At 46.2% G+C, this 23095-nt stretch overlaps 1 protein-coding gene and 1 non-coding gene across 2 annotated transcripts in view; one reads left to right on the forward strand and one right to left on the reverse strand.

Annotated features, from left to right (window-relative positions):
- Positions 1-23095, forward strand: part of FAM227A (family with sequence similarity 227 member A) — a 49314-nt gene that overhangs the window by 4065 nt on the left and 22154 nt on the right. Inside the window, exons 2-11 of the mRNA XM_006071325.3 lie at positions 1288-1525; positions 3602-3684; positions 8030-8102; positions 8702-8778; positions 10573-10719; positions 14255-14356; positions 14865-14969; positions 18334-18457; positions 19827-19934; positions 21076-21155. Of these exons, the coding sequence (XP_006071387.3) occupies positions 1384-1525; positions 3602-3684; positions 8030-8102; positions 8702-8778; positions 10573-10719; positions 14255-14356; positions 14865-14969; positions 18334-18457; positions 19827-19934; positions 21076-21155 (1041 nt within the window). The 5' untranslated portion in view covers positions 1288-1383. The remainder of the gene's footprint in view (positions 1-1287; positions 1526-3601; positions 3685-8029; positions 8103-8701; positions 8779-10572; positions 10720-14254; positions 14357-14864; positions 14970-18333; positions 18458-19826; positions 19935-21075; positions 21156-23095) is intronic.
- LOC112584750 lies at positions 22751-22857 on the reverse strand. The gene has a single exon (XR_003109158.1). It is a non-coding gene; the product is annotated as a U6 spliceosomal RNA (small nuclear RNA).

Consider the following 23095-nt stretch of genomic DNA (forward strand, 5'->3'; position numbering starts at 1 on the left):
CTGAAGAGGGTCCTAGCAACCTAATCCACATCTCTGACTATAGGTGAGGCTTAGAAAGGCAAAGAGATTTGACTGCATTTCTAGTTTGAAATCTGGCTTGCTGGATGGTCTGGAGCTCCAGTCTTTTCAGCACTCTGGTCTCCCTTGGGCTTCCCGGGTGGCTCAGTGGTAAAGAATTCACCTGCCAATCCAGGAGACGAGGGTTCGACCCCTCAGTTGGGAAGATCCCCTAGAGAAGAAAATGGCAACCGACTTCCGTATTCTTGCCTGGGAAATCCCATGGACAGAGGATCTTGGCAAGCTACAGTTCATGGGGTCACAAAAGAGTTGGGCATGACTTAGTGACTAAACAACAACAACTGTCTCCTTTTGTTTATTTTTTTGGCCTTGCTGTGTTGCTTTCAGGATCTTAGTTCCCCAGCCAGGGGTTGAACTTGGGCCCCTGGTAGTGAGAGCATTGAGACCTAACCATTGGACCACCAGGGAATTTCCTAGTCTCTTTATTTTAAAATTAGGATAATTTTCATCAGAGGGTGATGGTGAGGATCGGCAGGTAGAAAGCAAAAGTGTATATGCCTTGAAGTTTTCAGTTAGGAACGTGGTACATATATACAGTGGAATATACGACACCCCTAAGATAAAAAAATATGGTGGCGCAGTGGTAGAGAATCCACCCGCTAAGGCAGGAAATTCAGGTTTGATCCCTGGGTCAGGAAGATCCCCTGGAGAAGGAAATGGTAACCCACTCCAGTATTCTTGCCTGGAGAATCCCATGGGCAGAGGAGCCTGGCAGGCCTTAGTCCATGCAGTCACAAAGAGTCAAATGTGACTGAAGCGACTTAACACGCACGCTCCAGGCATCTTGTGTTCAGCCTGAAGTTACAATGCTGCACCTGCGTGGGGACCTCACTTCCTGCACAACTCAAAGGTTATGTGTATCTCTTGAGAAGCGTGCACACACGTGTATGTAAAATAGAGAACTAATAGGGATCTACTCTGTAGCACAGGGGACTCTACTCTGTAATGACCTATATGAGAAAAGAATCTAAAAAAGAACAGATATAAAACTGATTCACTTTGCTGTACAGCAGAAACTAACACAACATTGTAAATCAACTCTATTCCAATAAAAACAAAAGAAGGAAAGAAAAAAAAAAGAATGGGTTTCTCTAATAAGTCTTTATTTCCCATGTTGTATGGCGGCATGTGCCTCGCCATCAGCCCTGCTTGCGAGATGAACATGGTTGAGCTTTCTAGGTTGGTTCTGTGCTTATTTCTGATTTCCAGGAGGCTGGTTGAACAGAGAACAAGACCATAGTGGGGGAATGAGAGGCTCTTAAAAGTGGAAACTTAACTGTTGGTCAGTGTGCAAGGAAGCGGACCATGGCTCACTTCAGGAGGTTGGAGGTCATCAACTTCACTGCTTTGCCCATGGTGCCGCTGGATGAGCCTCTGGGTGTTTCCCTGATTGCGCAGAACGCGCTAAAGGATGCCATGAGGAAGAACCTGAAGGACAATGTGCCCTGTATCCTTGTCTGCAATGGAGACAACACACACCCGCACAGAGGCATGACGTGGGCTCTATCATACATCACTTACTAACTGGTTTCTTATGTGTTTGTTGATTTTCTTCAGTTATTTAAGCCCCACCTATCCTCTAAAAGAATTTGAGGCTGCGAAGGAGTGTTTGACTTGAGTTGGTTTTACTAAGATAGAGCAGAAATAGCACCAAAGGAAGACATACTGGAAATATTTGTTGAAAAGGTGGGGAAGAAGAGGGAAAAAAAATACTCTTTTTTCCCCATTGTCTCCTTTCCCTTCTACCTTCCAAAGAATTAAACTTAGAAACGAAGTTACAGTCCAAGCCTCTGCCCTCAGACCAGTTAGCTGAGTACTCAGCTTTTTTTTCTTTAAAAAAAATTGTATTTGTTTTTGGCTGTGCACATCATGTGACTTGCAGGATCTTAGTTCCCCGACTAGGGATTGAAACCAGGCACACACGGCAGTGAGAGTGTGCCAAGTCCTAACCACTGGGCTGCTAGGGAATTCCCTTTCTTTCTCTTCTTTTCTTTCTTTCTTTTTAAAACTCCGTCTGGGGGACTTCCCTGGTGGTCTAGTGGTTGGGACTTCACCTTTCATTGCAGGGGGTGTGGTTCGATCCCTGGTCGAAGAGCTAAAATCCCACGTGCCTCACTGCCAAAAACCAAAACAGAACACAGAAGCAATATTGCAGCACATTCAACAAAGAATTAAAAAAAATAACTCCATTTGACCTTTCTAACCTGCCAGCACCTCTACCTGGGCCAGACTTTGCCCTTCTGGCATCATCCAGACACTACCAGAATCTTTCTTCTCTGACTCTGGCCTCATTGATCCGGATCTCACTTCTGACCCTGAACCTTGTGTCTCAGGGACCCACAGAATCCCGTCTCTGGGGGACCATAAAACTCATGCAGCAAATAGAGACCATCTTGGGTTATAAATAAGTCTGTCTTTCCATTTTCTATATAGCTCACTTACCTTCGAGTCATGCTCCTGCCAGCCAAGCTGCGTGTATCTCTCTGCATCACCTCACTTTCCGGGCCTCTCCGAAACCCTTCTCAAGATGAGCACAAACGATCCCATGAGGATCTGCTTCAAGGTCTCACTTTCCTGGGCCTTTTTCTAATGTGCCCTCTCTCTTCTTAATCCCACACTCATCACAACCTAAGCAATCCATTTCACTCCCTATGATTTGTCATGTCTCTCCTTGGCATCTTCATTTGTCAAGTGTCCTCCAATTTGTAAGAACACTTGAGGGTAATGGAAGTAACAGTGAGCCTGGCTTTATGTGAAGGCTGTGAGGAGTGATGGATTATGGGGCTTTTACAAAGGATGTATCCTAGACCACTTGAGACCACGACAGAAAGAAATGCAAACGTAGAGAGGGTAATAAGAGGGGCCGTCAAACTGAGCAGAGATTTCAACAGTGATAAACAAGATCGAGATGCCCTTGGACCCAGGCATCCTTCACCTGAAAATCTCTCTTAAAGGAATAATCCCAAATAAGGAAACAGCTCTCCGTGTGACTGTGTGCATCACAGCGTGATTTATAGTTGCAAAAAATATAAACAGCTTAAATATTCAATAGCCAAGGGACAGTTAAGTCTATTAAGATGCATTCTCTAAATGAATTTGTATACTGCCATTTAAAATATTACAAAGATTATGGAAAATGATAGTAATAATGAGTGGGAGAGAAGTCAGAGTAGTAACTAACACAGGCATACACTGATATTATAATTATGTGAAAGGTATGTATGTAATACTGCTAGAAGGAGGTCTCCCCAGAGCCTAGTAAGTTGTCAGGGTGGTAGCATAATGGGTTATTCTTTTTCTGCTTTTCAAGGCGTCCAGAATATGGTTAATTTTTGTTTACAATTTTTAAAGCAGCTCATTTAAGGCAAGATAAAAGAAGTGTGAATGTTTGCAGAGAAAATAATGGAGTGGGGAAAAAGCACGGGAAAGGCAGTGAGCTGCTGCCCTGGCCGGGCTTCCCCAGCCTGTTCTGTTTGTGTGTAATCATCACCCAGAAAGTTTCCTTAACAGGCCCACCTCCCAGTGTGCCTGGTTGGCTCCATTCAGCAGGTGAACCAGGTGATTGCTGACGCGGATCTGAGTCCCAACCCGCTGGTGCACGGCCTGGTGAGTTTTGAGTGCTAAGGTAAGGCTTCCAGGAAGAAAGGACTCTAGGGACCCCTTTATTAATTTGAAAGCACGTTTGCACAATAGAAGTCTTAAAGACATGTTTCTTTAAATGCATAAATTTTTATTTTTATCTATATAAAAGTCCTATTTTTTTATATAGGATTTGGCTATGGCAAAATCAATTTGACTCTTCCCTATTCCTTATTTCAGTGGCATTTTCATCATAGTAAACATGTGAATATTTTTGTACATGTATCTTGGGACTCGTTTGCACGTATTTCTGCCAGATAGAGCCCTGGAAGTGAAATTTAAAATTTTGATGGATACAGTCAGGTTGCCTTTCACAGAGGTTAAGCCACTCTTTACTGAAGCTGGAAGGAGACCACGAGCTTCAGTTCTCCCTTACCCCCGTGTCGAGCAGAGCCTAGAATTGAATTGTGAATAAAAGCAAAATACACACACACACTATTTGGAACAATTTTGTTTAAGTTCGAAAGCACTCTGTCTCTGTATGTGTGCTCTGTACATGTGCATGAGGGTGTATGTAGCTCCAGAGGCTTAGAATAAGATTGTCAGAGTTTGAATTCCCGCTGCTGTACTGTTCTGTCACATTCTGACATTAGGTAAACTATTGAGCCTCTATGAGTCTCAGTGTCTTGTAAAATGATGATAACATTGATACTATATCTACTTCATAGATGTATTATTATATATGCAAGAATTAGATGAGTTAAGTAAGTAAGTTCAGTTGCTCAGTCGTGTCTGGCTCTTTGCCACCCCATGGACTGCAGCACGCCAGGCTTCCCTGTCCATCACCAATTCCCAGAGTTTACTCAAACTCATCTCCATCGTGTTGGTGATGCCATCCAACCATCTCATCCTCTGTCATCCCCTTCTCCTGCCTTCAATCTTCCCCAGCATCAGAGTTTTTTCAATGTATCAGGTGGCCAAAGTATTGGAGTTTCAGCTTCAATATCAGTCCTTCCAGTGAATATTCAGGACTGATCTCCTTTAGGATGGTCTGGCTGGATCTCCTTGCAGTCCAAGGGACTCTCAAGAGTCAGTCTTCTTCAACACCACAGTTCAAAAGCATCAATTCTTCAGCACTCAGCTTTCTCTATGGTCTGACTCATCTTAATAGATGAGTTAAGACTCTCAAAAACCCTTAGATGGTGCCTGGCTCTCAGGAAGGACATTATATGTGTGAATGTGTAGGGAAAGAGTCTGGACGGATACATGCCAAATGGAGTCAGTTCTGGAAAGGGAATGGGATGGAAGATGAGTAAAGTTATTACTCCAAGTATGTCTGTAAATGTTTGGGTATTTTACAACAAGACTATATTTATATGTCAGTTCTGTGGGGTTGTTTTGATAATTTTAGAGCTAGGAACATGAATATTATCCTTCCAGTAGCAGGATCTGGTGACTTTTCAAGGCTGCCCAGCATTGGCACAGCTTCTCGGCGTTCTTCACTGCCAGTCAGAACCAGGACGGGGCTGGCAGGAGCAACTGTGGGTCCTCACATGACCTGGAGGAAGGGGGGCTTTGTCCTTTCTGCTCCTCTGTCCAGGCAGCCTATCAGACCTGGCAGGCGCTGACTGCCTGCTGCCACCAGAGCCCTCCCCTGGTGACCCTGCCCAACCTCTGTTGACCGCAGTGTGCCCTGACCTTTATACATCAGCCTTGACCATGGGACTGCTCCTCCCACATCAGCATCTGAGCCAGACTAGTGTCTCCAGGCTCCACGCTGCCCAACCAGAGGGCATCTGGCACAGTACCAGATGCACAAAAAGTGTTCAGTAGATGTGTAGTAAGTGAGCCATCTCCTTCTGAGATCCAGACCCCCCTGCCTGCTTTAACCCTAGCCATGTCCTGTTTCTATTCCTTCTCCCACACCCTGAGTGTGGGTTTCTCCTCCAGTCTCTGGCCATGAACTTGCCTAGCTCTTCTTTCCAGTCTCCTTCCCTCGGGAGCTTGTACACTCACCATTGCAGCTTCACCATTCACTCCCAGAGTAGGGAGTAGGGCATACCTTCCTCTGCCTACAGGCCACAGCCTCTGAAAAGGCCTTCCCTGCACCCTCCACCCCGAGACCAGTGTAGGTGCCCCTTCAGGGTGCACTCCTGACACCTGTCCCCCACCCTCAATAGCACTGATTACCTGGTCACCTCGCAGTCACTGGCTTCTCCCCGCTAGTCTCTGAGCCCTCGGAGGACAGAGACGGGCTTTGATGCTCATGGCTGCATCTTCAACACTGGCCCAGTGTCTGACTTTTAGTAGATGCTCAGGAAATATTTGTGGAATGAAGGATATGTTTGCAAATTTGAGCTTTTCACCTATATTTCAGTCTCAGATTCCTAGTTATCTAGAGCAGTGATACCTAAACCTAACTGATCATCAGACTCCCCTGGGAGCTTTTTGAAAAACTAAAAGTGAAAAGGGCCAGGTGCAGACCTGTGTGCCGTGTATGCTCTCATCTAAATCAGTACAGAATACCTCTAGAAAACCTCTAGAAAGCTATGCAAGAAACTAAGAATCTTGAGTGAGCAGTAGGAAGGAGACTTCTTACTGTGTTTGATTTTGTACCATGTAAAATATTTATGGTTTTAAAAATTTAAATAGAGACCAATTCAGAGCCACAATAAATAAACAGTTCAAAACCCAATAAGGAATGATATTTATTCCAATAAGGAATCAGTTCAGTTCGGTCGCTCAGTTGTATCCAACTCTTTGCGACCCCATGGACTGCAGCATGCCAGGCTTCCCTGTCCATCACCAACTCCTAGAGCCTGCTCAAACTCATGTCCATCGAGTCAGTGATGCCATACAACCATCTCATCTTCTGTCATCCCCTTCTCCTGCCTTCAATCTTTCCCAGCACCAGGGTCTTTCCTAATGAGTCAGTTCTCATCAGGTGGCCAAAGTATTGGAGCTTCATCTTCAGCATCAGTCCTTCCACTGAATTTTCAGAACTGAATAAACATCTCTAATAAATCCGTACATCTGAATAATTCCCCAGCGAGGCTGGTCGCCAGCCAGGTTTGGGAGTTGCTTCCTATGGAACAGCCCTACCTGTAGGTCCTTCTGTCATCTCAAATGCAAACTCAGGTCTCATTATTTTTTGCCCTAAAACTTACTTTTCCCCCAGGATTCAAAGTTCCTTTCTGTTCTTTCGCTGTGGAAATCTTGTGCATCCTTCTGGGCCCTGCCAGTGTCAGCTACAGTGACATCCTGGTGGGTGGCAGAGGCATGGCTGTATTGTCACGTTGACACTCACCCATCCGATTCATTCATCCATCGTGCCTTCTCTGATGCACGTGATTGGGGCAACAGTGTTGGTGCAAAGACTTATCAGTGTGACTCCTTCCCCGACAGGCCTACACACCTGCACACATTCTAGTACCTTTAGCTCATCTCGCAGGCGGGGGCTGCCAGTTCAGGAGGAAGGTGGCGGGAGGCTGGAGAAGCATCTCACGGTTTATCAAGCTAAGGAGAGCTGCCTCCTCCCTTATCCCCAACACTCTTACCCGACCTTTTCTGGCCAGTCCTCTCTGCTCCAGCCCATACTGATCCCACTCGTTTGAATCCTAAATGTTTAAGACTTAATTGTCCCATGTATGTTGATTTGGTTCTCTGAATAGACTGGAAATTCCTTGAGGGCAAAGACACAGAATCATACTTGGTTAATTAACTTCATTATCCCAGCTTAGCCCTGGGCTGGTTGACAGTCAATGCAGCTTGTTGGGTCACTGACATTTGTTTTTCCTTCCTCCCTTTTATCAGGGCTGGGGGAGTGGGGAGGAGGAATCAGAGATCAAGAGAAATCTCTTGAGAAGTTGGGGTATGGTGATGATTAATAATAATAATAATAGTTACTCTTTATTAAGCAGCTCCTATCTGAAAGCCTATGGAGTGCTAGTGTTTTAAAACGCATCAGATTCTTTATAGTAGTATCTCAGCCTTATAAGAGCACTGGGAGGTAGGTGTTATTATCCTTCTGTACAGAGGTTAAACAGCAGCTTGTCACCTGTGGAGCCATGATTGGAAGCCTGCTCCAGGCTTCCTTCCTGTCTTCCTCGGGAGTGTGGCCAGGAGGAGGGGCCGCGTGGGAGAAGGTGGGGGTGGGGGACATAGCGGTGGTGATCCTCAGGGGGATGAGGCCAGTGACACACATGGCCACCAAGGCCCTACCACCTAGCGGGGAGACAGCAGGGCCCTGCCAGAAACTTTGCTCCAGGCCTTTTGCACACTGGCAGGAGAAGTGGCCTAGTTCCTGACCCCTGCCCTCCCCTCAGATTTTCACTAAAACCCTAAAACCTCTTTTCTTTTTTGGTTTTTGAAGGCAATTGAGAAATATGAGATGGAGAAGAAGGCTTTAAAAAGAGAGCGAAGTCGCGGCGGCTTGGCAGACAGAGGCAAAACTCCTTTCCTGTAGATTTGATGGTGTTTTTGTGGGGTTTGGATTTTTTTTAGTGTGTAAAATGTAATTGAGTAGGAGTCCGGAGTTTCAGGTGAGAGTATCTCTGGCCTCTTCTGAGAGAGCCTTTAATCTCACTTCTTGGCATCAGGCAAGGAAGGAGGGACAATGCCATCTCAAGACGACCTGCTGGGGGACACCTTGCACCAGGTGTTTTCATAAGGATCCCCTTGTTAAAGCTTCCTAACACCCCCTACCTGTGAGGCAGGTGCCTTCAAACGTGTTTTATACTTGAGAGAAGGTAAGGGAACCACTTGCCGAGAACCACAAGGCTTGTCCACCGCAGGTCTTAGATTCGTCCCAGACTGACTTCGAAACCCATGTTTTACCTGCTCATCCTGACTGCTTCTCTGAGCTCAAAAGCAGTCTGACCAGATAAGGAGGGGAGTCTTAGCAAGTCAGCAACTCAGGCAAATTAATAGTGCGTTATGCCATCTGGCTGCTCAGGATGAATGAAAAATCACAGGTATGATTACCACACAGCCGTGGGCAGACCCCGTGGTTACATCCTATTTCTCTTCTTTCATTCTCCTGCAGAAAAGAGCGAAGGAAAATCACCGTATATTTGCAAGGGCTCAGAATTCAGGAATGTCAAATCTTTCGTTATCAAAAGGGTAAGGGATCTCTTGCTGGGTCGGTTTCTGCTGGGCCTGAACTACATTTTATTCCCAGGGAAAGGCCCCTTGGCACCTGGATGGTGATTGTGTAGGAAAATGGCAGAGTACCTGTTTTAGAAAATCTTAACCTATCTTAACGTCCAATTCAATGGACATGAACTTGGGCAAACTCCAGGAAATGACGAGGAACAGGGAGGCCTGGCATGCTGCAGTCCATGGCATCACAGAGAGTCAGACACAACTTGGTGACTGAACAACACCAATGTATTTTAATAACTTTAGAATTTCTCTTAACACCTCAAAAAGGTAGAATCAAGAGGATTCCAGAGGTCAGTTGTCCATTTATTTTTAGAACTTAGAAGCTGTTTATCCTTAGAAACAATGAGTTCAGCTTCAGTTCACACAGAGCCACCATGCCACAGAGCTCCCAGGGTTGCATTCCCACAGCAGGGGGGGTTTTGTGGGTCCCTGCAGACATCCCAGGGAGCTGACAGGAGCAGTCAGAGGACCCGTCCAGCGTCATGCAGCTTGCTGGTAACAGAGCCCCCTGCCTCTGGCTCAGATACCCACGCCTGGGGTCTTGCTCTCTCAGCGGCCTCTCCAGTAGCACTCTGGCTCCATCTCATAGCCGCCCCAGATAAGATCCTCCTAAGTGCTGTCGCTTCAGTTGTGTCTGACTCTCTGCGACCCCATTGAGCCTGTAGCCTGCCAGGCTCCTCTGTCCTTGGGATTTCCCTGGCAAGAAATCAGTTGTCTTTTCCTCCTCCAGGGGATCTTCCAGACCCAAGGATCAAACCTGCCTCTTGACTCCTGCATTGGCAGGCCGGTTCTTTACCACTAGCGCTCTCTGGGAGGCAAGATCCTCCTAAGCTCCCTCTAAACTACCCAGCTCATGTGTATTCAAGCCTTTAAATGCTAGAGGATATGTTACTCTTTTTTCACCTTATAGCCTGGAAAATTCCCACACAGCATAGAGCCCGATGGTTGTGGGTCTACATCGAAACTGTCACACGACCCATGATGGTGGCCGAGCAGGTCTAAAGGTCCTGTCCAGAGCGGCACAGCAGTACACGGGGGAGCTGACATCTGACTCAGAGTCAATGCAGTTAGTCACTTGGTTCTCCATTGCCAAGGCCATCGCCCAGTTACAGAGGAGCTCAGTCCCTCAGAACGTTTCCAGGAGGTGCCTTTGGGTTATGGTTATTGATCTCTCTTCCTACTTTTTTGTATTTTTACATTTTTATATCATATTTTTATCCTAAAATCCATTTAATGATATATGTTAAGAACCATAAAGGTGGGGTGGTCATATCCTTTGACCCTAATAGTGCCATTTTGAGAAATTCATGCCAAGTAAATGACATCAAAGAGGTGAACCATATGGTCCCAGTTAGTAACAATACTAATTTGAACTCATCTGTGAGTAGTTAATTAAATTATAGCACATCTTAACAAGATATACTACTTAATATGATAAATTTGAAGACAATGAGACAATGTGAAAAATCTAAGGGGATAAAGCAAGACATAAAAGCGTGTATGCATATATGTATCGTAAAATGAAGTAACACATACATATTTGTATACATGTGCTCAAAGCCTGAAAGGAAAATAGAAATAATGTAAATATCTGTTGGATAAGAACTGCTGGGATCACGCACGCACTCTCATTTTCTTCAACATTCTCTAAGATTGTTAATATTATCTCCATGATAAAAAGGAGAAGATATTGTGTTGTTTTAAGCTGTCAAAATGAGGGACCCCATTTTCATATTCTGTTTTTGTCTTTAGAAAACAGCAGATAAAAATCTCCTGGCAGAGCTGTACCAGTACCCATCCTTTGATGACTCTAGGCCAAACAATCTTCCAAATGGGGTGAACTTCTGTGACTTGGTGGGCAACGTGATCCTGGCTGAGAAAAACCCCCTTAGCGGCAAGGTAAGAAGAGAGAGCCCTCTGGGCCGCCCACCTGCACGGGACACACCGCTGTCCCAGTCTTACACCCCAGGGAATTGAGTCTGGCAGGTAAGCTGCTGAGGGCCACACAGTTTGCAAGTAACTGAGCTGAGATTAGACGGACGATGAAACCGACATCCCTTCTCCCAGTGCTCTGGGCTCCTAATCGTGCTGATCGCATGACCTATTAGTGTGGCGTTTTGAGGTCACACCCTTGTAATACATGTTAATTAGTGATGCATGTGTTCCTTTGTCAGTCACTAGGTTGTATATGGGTAACCTTAATTTTTTTCTTAATTAGACAGTAGTCAGAATATGTACTTGCCCCACGGTTAGCCCTTGGGGTGAGTCACCAGCTTGGAGAGCCGGGTTCCTTAGGAAGGAGAAAAGTTAAAGTGAAAGTCACTCAGTCGTGTCCGACTCTTTGCAACCCCACGGACTCTAAAGTCCATGGAATTCTCCAGGCCAGAATACTGGAGTGGGTAGCCATTCCCTTCTCCAGGGGATCTTCCCAATCCTGGAATCGAACCCAGGTCTCCTGCATTGCAGGCAGATTCTTTCCCAGCTGAGCCACAGGAAAGGAAGAAAGGGAGTATTCTAAGGCCCAGAAGAACTTGTGTGTGTGTTAGACAATGCTGGCCCCTCAGAGCTGAGGGATAGTTGTGAGCAGGGGTTGAAAGGGGAAGAGGCCCAGAAAATTGTCTCAGCCATCTTCCAGCTGTGCCTCAATGCCCCTCACAACTGCACAGCCCCAGGGTCCCCAAAACAGCTATGGCCATTGACTCCTCAGCTCCTAACTAACTACCCCCCCATTCCTGGCACCCAGCTTTTCAGTCTCTTCTGTCTGTACTTCTCACTGCTTCAAAACACATCCGCATCTCACTCTGTCCCTCCTCCCTCTCTCCCTATCCTTTCTCTGCCTTCTCCTCCTCTTCATGATTTTTTCCCTGCTGCCCTCGGCTGTGTCTCTACCTCTGTTCCCTCTTGCAAGCTGACTTCCTAAGAACAATGATCTGTTTAGGCCAGTCACTGTCCAGTATGACAGGGGTGGTTGCTGGCTCTCCAGTGCCAGGCTCCAGCATGGACTGTGGTCACTAAGCGGATGGCTGCCTTTCACCAGGTGCTGGTGCCCAGGGCAGGCAGTGGTCACCCTGGGACCAGGTCCTGGATCCCCTGCCTTCTTTCGCAGAGAGGTGAAGGAGCAGCAGGCACTCAAAGATGTTTACTACGTGGTTTTTGTGATAACAAGGACCTGGAAGGCAGTACATCTTGGAGATTAAGTAGCTCTCTGCACTCTCGTTTATTCTTCTGTAAATAGCAATAACAGTAGCCTCTACCTTGAAGTATTATTGTAAAATTAAATAATGTACATAAGCACACAACACAGCACTTAGGCATAGCTTCTCAAAAAATGATCATTTTTATTTATCAATGTTATTAGAAAAGTTTAATGACAGAACATCAGTACAGTCATTTTTGGTTTATATATCGTGGACTACTTTGCCACTCTAATGAGTATTTATAAAGAGTGTATTCTAACATACTGTGCTATGACATTAAATGACGTTAAATGAAAAACATCAGTATGTAAAACTCTGCAGTACAATGTTATTATGTCAGCACACAGGAATATCTGGGGTGAAACCATTAAGAGATAGCACCAGCATTCTCTGAGTGATAACATGGTAGTTTTTTTCTTTCTTTATTGCAATATAGTTGATTTACAATGTTGTGTTAGTTTCAGGTATACAAGACTGTAGTTTTTTCTTCTTCCTTTTTCTAAACTTTAAAAGAGGAAGAACGACATGGAAAATGGATGGTGTGTTTCCTGGATCCACTGTTCCTGTGCCACCTTCTCCCCGTCCTTGTACCCTTGACAGGCCCACTGACCCTCTCTGGAACCTGAGCTCTCATTCCACGTGCTGTGTGGGTGCCCCCAGGATGGCGACTGCCGTGCTAACTAACGTCCCATTTCTCAGGTCCCCTGGGAAATGTTTTCCTTAGACCTTAATCCCAAGAAAAACTGCATTTCATGGAATGCTTTTAGTCTTATATCTGATGCTGGCTCCTGCTTTTCTTTGGCTCCCAGGAAACCCAAGAAAGATTTGTGCCCTGCCTTTAAAAGGACCCTCTTCCATCCTGCTTGGGGGCCATGCCAAATTTATTTGCCTCCTCAAATCTTCTCCTCCATCCCTCCCTATGCCTTCAACAGCCAGCTTTGCCTCTGGCTCAGAGAACCTGGTGGCCACCCCTAGACCATGAGTTCACTCCGTGAACCCTCACAGCCGTTCTGGAGGTCAAGACTGTCGTCACCATCTCCATTTCCCAGATGAGCACAGACAGATTCAATACCATTGGTCAGGGCCCTACAGCCAATTAGTGTAAGAGCTGGGCGAGAATCCAGGCAGCGCGGTGTCAGTCTGCGCTTTCCACTCCTCTGACTGTCCCGCCTCTCCAAGGAGACAGGAATAGCAGAGAGGACTGAACTGAGAGCAGGGCTCAGAGCGCTCTTTGCCACCAAGGGTGGCTTGCTTATGCACTCTGCTCGCAGCTTCCGGAGGCCTGAAGGGACTGCCAAGAAGTCTTTCCCTTTGCATCCGGGACACACTCTGTTCCTCCAAATGGTAAGAGGAGAGGCAGCCCGTGCACTATCTCTGGGGCCAGGCTGCCTGCTTTTTGCTTTTTTTTGGCCGCGATATGTGGCATGTGAGATTCTTAGTTCCCCAACCAGGGATTGAACCCACGCCCCCTGTATTGGAAGCACCAGGGAAGTCCTAGGCTGCCTGCTTTTGAGCCTCCCCAACTGTATAAGCTTAGGCAAGAATTCTAACCTTTCAATCCTCACTTCCCTCTTCTATACATTGGGGATAACAGTTTCATCGTTCAGCAGCAACCACAGAGACAGATGGTGAAAAACTGAGATAAGGAATGAATGGCATGGGCCAGTGCGAGATACATGGCAACTGTTACCCTCCTTCCTGAGCCTCTCTCCCGCTCCCCACATCCCGCCCCTCCAGGTAGTCACAGAGCACCGAGCTCAGCTCCCTGTGTTATCCGGCAGCTCCCCATTGCCTGTTTTACACGTGGGAGTGTATATATGTCAGTGCTGCTCTCTGAGTGCGTACCCTCTTCTCCCTGCCCCTCTGTGTCACAGGTCTGTGCTCTACGTCTGTGTCTCTATTCCTGCCCTGCAAGTAGGTTCATCAAGATCATTTTTCTAGATTCCATATATACGCATTAATATATGATATTTGTTTTTCTCTTTCTGACTTTCTTAACTCTGTATAACAGGCTCTAGGTTTTTTTTTCTTTTTCTAAGTTGACCCCAAAGTATTTTGACTCCAAAGATGATTGGCGGGGAGGTGGTGTGATTAATAACAATAACAAGCCATAGAATATGGGTGGAAAGGAAGGGTTTGAGTGGAGATGATTATGAATCTGGCTGTAGCTCCAGGTAAATTTCAAAGAATAAATAAATAAATAAGCAATACTAACATGGATTGTGTTTCTTTTCCAGTCTTTCTGTTCAGGTAGAGAATTAGAGAAGTTTCTCTCTTCCCCTTCTGTAAGAGCTATGTGGCTGGATAGCTTCTGGTGGATCTTTCATGAAAGGTACCAGGTAAATGCAAACCTGGTTGCTTCTCTTCCTTGCTTATTTTTCTGTGGGACAAACCCCAGCCTCTTTTTTTTTTTTTTAAACCCCGGCCTCTTTAACATGGGTTATCAGCCCCTCTGATTCCACAGACCACACATGGACCATGCCTCATCTGTCACCCTCATCCTTCCCCACCCATGCCTTCATCAGACACCTTGGGCTGGAAACATTGCCCCACGCCTGCAGCAACCCTGAGCTTTAGGAACTGGCCTCGTCATGTGGCTGGTCAAGGGCAGGGCAGAGAGCAAAGTCAGGACCTCCTGGCTCAGAGTTTCGGGTGCTTTTCTCAACACCCTGCCTCTCTGTACATATTCTGTAGATCCTAAAGCAAATTAGTATAGCATTTCATAAATAATATGAAATTAAATACCTTGCGACTAAGATTCCTAAAAATGAGAGAAACACTTAGTTAAGGTTCTCAGCCCTTGACTGTTTCAACTAGTAATTCTTGTAATTCCTTCTCTATTTGTAGCCAAAGAAGGAGGTCCAGAGCAAGCTGTTCGACCGGATAGCCCAGAACTATGCTTTTCTTTTGTTTTGTGAATCCAGGACCCATTACGAAGAGGCTCTCTTAAAAGTGAGCATCAACCACTATTTAGGAAAAACAAATCATCTTAGATAGCTATTCACTGCTCATTCCAGGTTAATGCCCTTAACATTCTTTCCATAAGAAAGTAATTAGTAGTAAGCTGTGGTATCTTCCTTCATATGCATGCATGCTAAGTTGCTTCAGTCGAGTCTGGCTCTTTGCAACTCAATGGACTGTAGCCCACCAGGCTCCTCTGTCCTTGGGATTCTCGAGGCAAGAATACTGGAGTGGATTGACATGCCCTCCTCTAGGGGAATCTTCCCATCCCAGGGATTAAACCCACGTCTCCTGCATCTCCTGCATTGCAGGCAGATTCTTTACCCACTGAGCCACCTGGGAAGCCTGATAGTTTCATATACTGACTTGTAATGCAGCAGTGAGAGACTTTATTTTTTTGGGCTCCAAAATCACTGCAGATGGTGATTGCAGCCATGAAATTAAAAGACGCTTACTCCTTGGAAGGAAAGCTATGACCAACCTAGACAGCATATTAAAAAGCAGACACATTACTTTGCCAACAAAGGTCCATCTAGTTAAGGCTATGGTTTTTCCAGTAGTCATGTATGGACATGAGAGTTGGACTATAAAGAAAGCTGAGTGCTGAAGAATTGATGCTTTTGAACTGTGGTGTTGAGAAGACTCTTGAGAGTCCCTTGGACTGCAAGGAGATCCAACTAGTCCATTCTAAAGGAGATCAGTCCTGGGTGTTCATTGGAAGGGCTGATGTTGAAGCTGAAACTCCAATACCTTGGCCACCTGATGGGAAGAGCTGACTCATTGGAAAAGACCCTGATGTTGGGAAAGATTGAGGGCAGGAGGAGAAGGGAACAACAGAGGATGAGATGGTTGGATGGCATCACCAATGGACATGAGTTTGGGTCGGCTCTGGGAGTTGGTGATGGATAGGGAGGCCTGGCATGCTGCAGCTCATTGGGTCACAAAGAGTTGGACACGACTGAGTGACTGAACTGAGCTGAATGCAGCAGTTACAAAAAATAAGGTAGCTCTATATATACTGATTGGGAAGATATGATGATATATTTAAGTGAAAAACAAAGGAACTTATACAACTCCATACTATAAAAAGTATATGTATATGTATGTGTGCCTATGAGTGGGAAAAAAGTCTGGAAAAATATTTGCCAAACTCATAGCAATGCTCATCTCTAGGGAATGAAAGTGAAAGTGTTAGTTCCTCAGTCGTATCTGACTGTTTTTGACCCCATGGACTGTCGCCCACCAGGCTCCTCAGTCCATGGGATTCTCTAGCCAAGAATACTGGAGTGGGTTGCCATTCCCTTCTCCAGGGGATCTTCCTGATCCAGGAAAACTCAGGGAATGAGGTTATAAGAAACTTCCTTCTCTATTTTATTTATTTCTATAGTATTTAAATATGTGATTTCAAAATTATGAATATACATATATACTTTTTATATATGTGTATATGTATATATGTGGGATTCCCAGGTGGCTCAGTGTTAAAGAATCCACCTGCCAAGCAGAAGACATGGGTTCAGTTCCTGGGTCAGGAAGATCCCCTGGAGAAGGAAATGGCAAGTCACTCCAGTATTCTTGCCCGGGTAATCCCATGGACCGAGGAGACTGGTAGACTACAGTCCATGGGGCCACAAAGAGTTGAACACAACTTAGTGACTGAACAACAGCATGTATGTATATGTGTGTGTGTATATTTATATACACTAAAAGGGTTGCTAGAAGAAAATATAAGTGAACATTTATATGATTTGAGGATTTGAGGATGGGGAAGGACTTTCTAAATATGACCCCAAGGGAATAACCATAAAAGACTGATTTACCTATTAATATATAAATTGTTTAAATTACTGCAAAGAGGCAAATAAGAAATTATTGCAAAAATACTGTTAGCATATATGCCACACAACATAAAGAAGTCTTACAAATCGGTAGGAAAAATGGACCAATGGACAAAGGACATAAGCCAGAAATTGACTAGCGAAGAAATACAAATGGGGAAAAAGTTCATCTTTGACAACAATCAAAAATATAAATTAAAACAATAATCATCCAATTCTCCTTTTTACCTACTAGATTGCATAGATTAAAAGGTGTCACTCCCAGGATTATGAAGGATATAAGGATTTCCCTTGGACAGTCTGAGTGGAAAGTGAATTGATACAGATGTGCTGAAAGGTGCTTATACTGATAAAGCGTCTGCTTAACAACACACTTAGGCTGTCTGTGTCTCCGTCTCATCATCCATAAAATGGGGATAATATTAATAATGCCTCTCTCACCAAGTTGTCCTAAGGATTAAAGGAGATTGTAAGACATCTGACATATCACCCAGCACTTGATGGGCCCCCAGGATATAATAGCTGCCATGATTACTATTATTATACCATCTAATGCAAGTCATAACCTAATAAATAGTAAAAGCTGCTTTCATTCATACATTCAACAAATTTTAAACTGCCTAATATGTGCCAGATACTGAGCTAACTTCATAAATAAATATAATTACTCTGCATAATTTGTAATGCAAAGTCTAAGAAACATGACAATATCTTGTCATGTTTAAGTAAATTTTGAAATGGCCACTCATACAATATTATGAAGGTCACTTTTGGAAAAAAAATTCCAAAGAGTTTATAATAACCTGGGGAAGTATTTATGTTATGATGTTAAATGAATAAAGCCAGATATAAATGTATAATTTGAGCCTAAACGTAGCTGAAAAGAAACAACAGTACCACTTGTGCACGTAAAAAAACTCAGTAAGTAAGACTTAATATTATCTCTGGGATGGAGCAAGATATGGGTATGTCAAATGTACTTGTCATCTTTGAGCTACTCTTTGACCAGGTGGTAGAAAGGGCTGAGCCACAGACCACGTGCAGAGGAACTGGAGGAGAGGAAGGTTACTGGGCAACACAGCACGATGTTTGAGGTGTGGTCTCCACGTAGGATAAGGGGTCCACCTAGATACGTGGCAGCTGCAGATGGAAATTGCTCCCCTCGTGGGACTTCCCAGGTGGCACTAGTGGTAAAGAACCCACTTTCCAATGCAGAAGACATAAGAGATGTGGATTCGATCCCTGGGGCAGGAAGATCCCCTGGAAGGAGAAGGTAATCCACTCCAGTATTCTTGCCTGGAGAATCCCATGGACACAGGAGCCGGGCAGGCTACAGTCCACGGGGTCGCAGAGAGTCAGACACAACTGAAGCAACTGAGCACGAATGCCAAGCATGTGATCAGGAAGGTAGCACAGTGTCAGGTAGAGCGTTTTATCACAGGTCCTTTCTGAAGTCAGGGGCTCTTTTCTGGGTGTGGAAATGTCCAGAACATTGCCTGGGCTCCTTTTGCCCCCAGAGGTTGCCATCGCTTCTGAGTAAAGCCCTGTACACCAGCTTCTGCTGCTGCTTCCCTCAGTCCTGGTTCAACACGCACGAGTTCAAGTCTGACATCTGTAACACGATGAGCCTGTGGATTTCAGGTGAGAGGGGGCTGCTTTCTCCTGGAAAAGCCATTCCAAGATACACGTCTTCCACCAGAGCCCAGGTGGATTCCTATTTGCCATCACACCTCCTCACTGAGCCATTTGTCCTTTTCTCTCCTTGACAATCAGGAAAGTAAAGTGTGCAGTTAGATCCCAAGGAATACCCATGAGCCTGCTTCCTCAAGCAGTCTGAGACAGTCCTCATCCCCCTTTGCCCCTGGCTGCATCTGCAGGGAGCAGGTTTCAGCAGTCCTGCCCATTAACCATGTGCTGTAGGTAGGTGGACCCAGGAACCCCCTGCCGTGTGCTGGCCAGATAGCCCTACCTTCCACCCCCAGTGTGACCCCACGTGACCAAGGGTTGTCTCTCCCTGCAGCACACACAGTGCCAGTTTCACATTTGCTTTTCAACTATTTTTCAGTCTCCTTCCTCACTCGCCTTATCTCAACCCAGGCATCTTCTAAAGTCACTGAAAGCTGAGAAGTCCCCTGTGGACTGAGTGCTGTGCTAAGTAAGCACTTTTTACATTTCCTCCTTTGTTGAGGATCACTTCCACGTCAGGAGATGTGGTCAAACTCACAGATCTCAGCATACAGTTGTATTTATAGCTAAGATTTATTATTGCAATGGAGTGAGGATACATAACCAGATCCTAAGGGGACAGACAGGCAGAGTTTGAAGGAATTCATGTGCAGGCTTCCTCCTCCCATTGATGCAGAGCCCCTCATCCCGATGCAATGAACATGTAGCCACACATGTGTGATGGTTCTGCCCAGACGCCCATTGGAGAAACAGTGCCCAAGGTTTTTACTGGGGACTGCTCATGTAGGCACCTCTGTCTATCATGTACCAAAATTCCAGGGAAGCAGATGGTTAGCATCAGCTACATTGTTTTATAAGCAGTCTAGGCCCCCTGAGTCATTTGTGTCAGGGAAGAAAATTTCCCCCAGCTTTACTGAGATATAATTGACACATGACATTCTGGAAGTCTAAGGTGTACAGTGTGAAGATTTGATGCACGTATATGTTGTGAAGTTTTTACCACAAGCAGATTAGTTAACACATCCTTCACCTCACATAATTCCCAGTCCTTTTAACACATGCAGCACTGAGATCTGACCCTCACACTGTCGGGAGGGCAGGGTTGGCCTCACATCTCCATTCTCCAAATGAAGAAACCAGTCTCACGGAGAGGAAGTGGCTCGTGCCAGGCTACAAGGCCAGCATGGCGGGGTCGGGGGGGCTCATGCTGGAAGCCCAGTCCCCCCAGGACCAGCAGGGGTATCTCAGGGGCCTCACTCTTCTGTTCCCTGCCTCCCTTCCTCTTCTGCAGCAGTTTTCATGATCACTCTTAACTCCTTCTCAGGTATATATCCTTGCCCACACAGCTATAACAGCTGGGACTACTCAAAACTGGACCCAGAGAGGTTCCGGAGAGAAGAATTAATGTTGCAGAGAAGAAGACTGCTGAAGGGTAAGGAGCAAGCTAGGGACTACCATCCCCAGTGCCCGCTGCCACATCCAGCTACCACCTAGTCCAGGCAGTTGCTGTGCTGTGCTGTGCTAAGTCGCTCCAGTCGGGTCCAGCTCTGTGCGACCCTATGACTGTAGCCCTCCAGGCTCCTCTGTCCATGGGATTCTCCAGGCAAGACTACTCGAGTGGATTGCCATTCCCTTCTCCAAGGGATCTTCCTGACCCAGGGATGGAACCGTTGTCTCTTACGTCTAACCTGCATTGGCAGGCAGGTTTCTTTACCACTAGGGCCACCTGGGAAGCCCCTAGTCTGGGCAGGGAGGGACCTTAATACTGAAATCCTCGGACGTGGTTCTCTCTCAAGGCTTGCTCTCATGTACCTTAAACTAGCCTCCAGCAGACATCGTGGACACCCAGGAATTTCAAAGTAAAAAGAAAAAAAATCTCACCTGGAAATTGTCTTCACATTTAATGACATTTCAGTGAATATTAAATTTAACATCTTAAGAATTGGATAGGTTGTTACTCTTTTAAGTGTTTAGTTCAAGATTTTATTCATTTCAATTCATTTATTCAATTCATTGCAAGGTTCTGAGTTTTTGTTTGTCTTTTAAAGCCAATGCTTTTTGTTTTCTTCTTGTGAGTTGAGTGCTTGCCCTGTTTACCCTTTGCAGACATTATTTCCTTTAATTGGCTCGTCAGTCCTTTGGAGTAGTTAGTATTCGCACCCTTTCACAGGATCAAACATGTTAGGTAATTTGCCCGAGGTCACTCAGCAGGTGGAATGACAGAGAGGCTCTGGGTTGCCTCATGCCAGTCCTCTTGCTGCTGTTGTAGCCTCCAGGGCTTCCCTGATGGCTCAGAAAGACTCTTCCTGCAATGAGGGAGACCAGGATTCGATCCCTGGGTGGGGGAGATCCCTGGAGAAGGGAATGACTAACCACTGCAGTATTCTTGCCTGGAGAACCCCATGGACGGAGGAGCCTGGCAGGCTACAGTCCATGAAGTCACAGGAGTCGGACCTGACTGAGTGACTCTCACTTTCGTAGCCTCCAGGGAGGGGCTGTCTCAGAGCTCCTGCTCTGGTGTCACCCTCAAGACAAGAAGGAACTGATGAACTACTTTCTTTCCTCTTCCCTAGGAAGAGACATGTCTTTCCTCACTGCGAGGAGGCACTCTGTCTGGAAAGCCACTCAAAACAGGAGGACCTGCTGCCATCACGTAAGTGAGGCCCACACCCAGACCTTTGGAGCCTCCTAAGCTTCAGTGACTTCTGGTTGGTTGCACATCTCTGCACTCCTTGCTCCGTCATCTCAGGGAGCAGCCCTGCATCTGGGTCCTCAGGTCTGCAGGGATTAGTGGGGGCGCTAAAGGGCAGCTGGAAGTGCCGGGATTGGGAGGAGAGAGGAAAGGAAGCCATCTTCCAGTGTAGGCTGCAGCACACGTATCTTTGTATCTTCTCCTCCTTGGTGACCCTCATCTCTTCCTATAGCCTGGACATCCTCCCGACACCTCCTTGCTCCTCTCCTCCTGGTTCTTCTTCCCTCCTGTGTAGCGCTGGGCACCACCACCCCTCTGCCTTCCACTTCCAACACCCCAGTTTGAGCTCCCTTTGCTACTGCAGGAAGCTCCCGTCTGCCTAGGCTCTCGTACCCCTTCAAGTTTTTCAAAACACAAATCTAATTACATTATCCTGTCCCCATCGACCCTAAACACTGTCCTCTCTCTCAGCCTTCCAGGCCTCAGAAGGGGCAGAGGTTCGATCCCTGGTCAGGGAACTAAGATCCTGCATGCCTGCCACAGGGCCTAACCAGAAAAATAGAAAAAAAAAAAAAAAAGAAGCAGCAGTCAGTAGGAAGGCCCTCGCCTGCCTGCCCCAAGACCACCTGCCCCCATGTGTACCCTCGCAGTCTGCTGTCTAGCAGGAAGGGCCCTCGCCCTTGTACTTGGACCTCACCACTCAGCTTCCACTCCTGCACTTGGCACCATCTTTTTGCAGCATCGTTCCCCCCTCAACCCTCCCACCCCCTCGCCTCAGTCTGTTGGTTCACTCCCATCGTTGAACAGTCCTCTAGCATCTGTTGCCTTTACAGAGAAAACCCACTTTGTCTCCGCACCCCCGTTTCTTGCTGCCTGTCCCACAGAATTTCCTGAAAGACTCGTTTGCCCCCGCATCTCTTCCTCAGCCACCCCATGGTTCCTGCCTGCTGTGCTCCTCTGCACCTGCTCTGGCCAACTTGGCCTGGCCCCCAGTCTGTTCCCTCTTCTGGTCTGTTTCACATGGCTGGTTGCTCTCATCTCCTTGAAATCCTTTTTTCTCTTAGCTTCTTTGTTATCAGACTTTTCGAGTGTCTTCCTCTCCGGCCGGCTGCCCCTCCTCTTGTCTTTCTTGCTAGCTCCCCATCTCATCAGTCAGCTTTGTCCTGGCCCCTTCCCTCTCTATCTAGATATCCTTTCCAGGTGATTTCGTCTGGTCTGGTGGCTTTCTTTTCTTTTTTAAAATGTATTTATTTATTTTAATTGGATGATAATTACAGTATTGTGATGGTTTTTGCCATACATCAATATGAAGTGGCCATATGCATTCATGTGTCCCCTCCATCCTGAACACCCTCCTCCCACCTGCCTCCCCACCCCATCCCTTCAGGCTGTCACAGAGCACCAGCTTTGGGTGCCCTGCGTCATACATCAAACTCCCACTGGCAGTCTATTTTACATATGGTGATGTATATGTTTCAATGCTATCTATTCTCTCAAATCATCCCGCCCACCCTCTTCTTCTCCCACTGAGTCCAAAAGTCTGTTCTTTATGTCTGAAAAATATGGAATGCTTCATGAATTTGCATGTCATCCTTGCGCAGGGCCCATGCTAAGCTTCTCTGTATTGTTCCAACTTTAGTGTATATGCTGCCGAAGCGAGCACGGTCTGCTGGCTTCCTGCATGCCAGTAACGCCCAAATCTCCCTCCATACCCTGGCCACTCTCGGGATTCATCTGATCTGTCCAACTGCCCTGTTGGCTTTCCCAGGAGGCCCTCAACTTAGCAAAGCAGGGGCCTGGGGAGACGAGCCCTGACTCCCAACCCGCGCGACCCTCCTCTCCTGGCCCATGGCCGTGGCCTCTTCTTGAGCTCTGTTCTTTCACTCTTAGCCCCAGCTCCT

Source organism: Bubalus bubalis, chromosome 4, assembly GCF_019923935.1.
Source record: "Bubalus bubalis isolate 160015118507 breed Murrah chromosome 4, NDDB_SH_1, whole genome shotgun sequence".
NCBI lineage: Eukaryota > Metazoa > Chordata > Mammalia > Artiodactyla > Bovidae > Bubalus > Bubalus bubalis.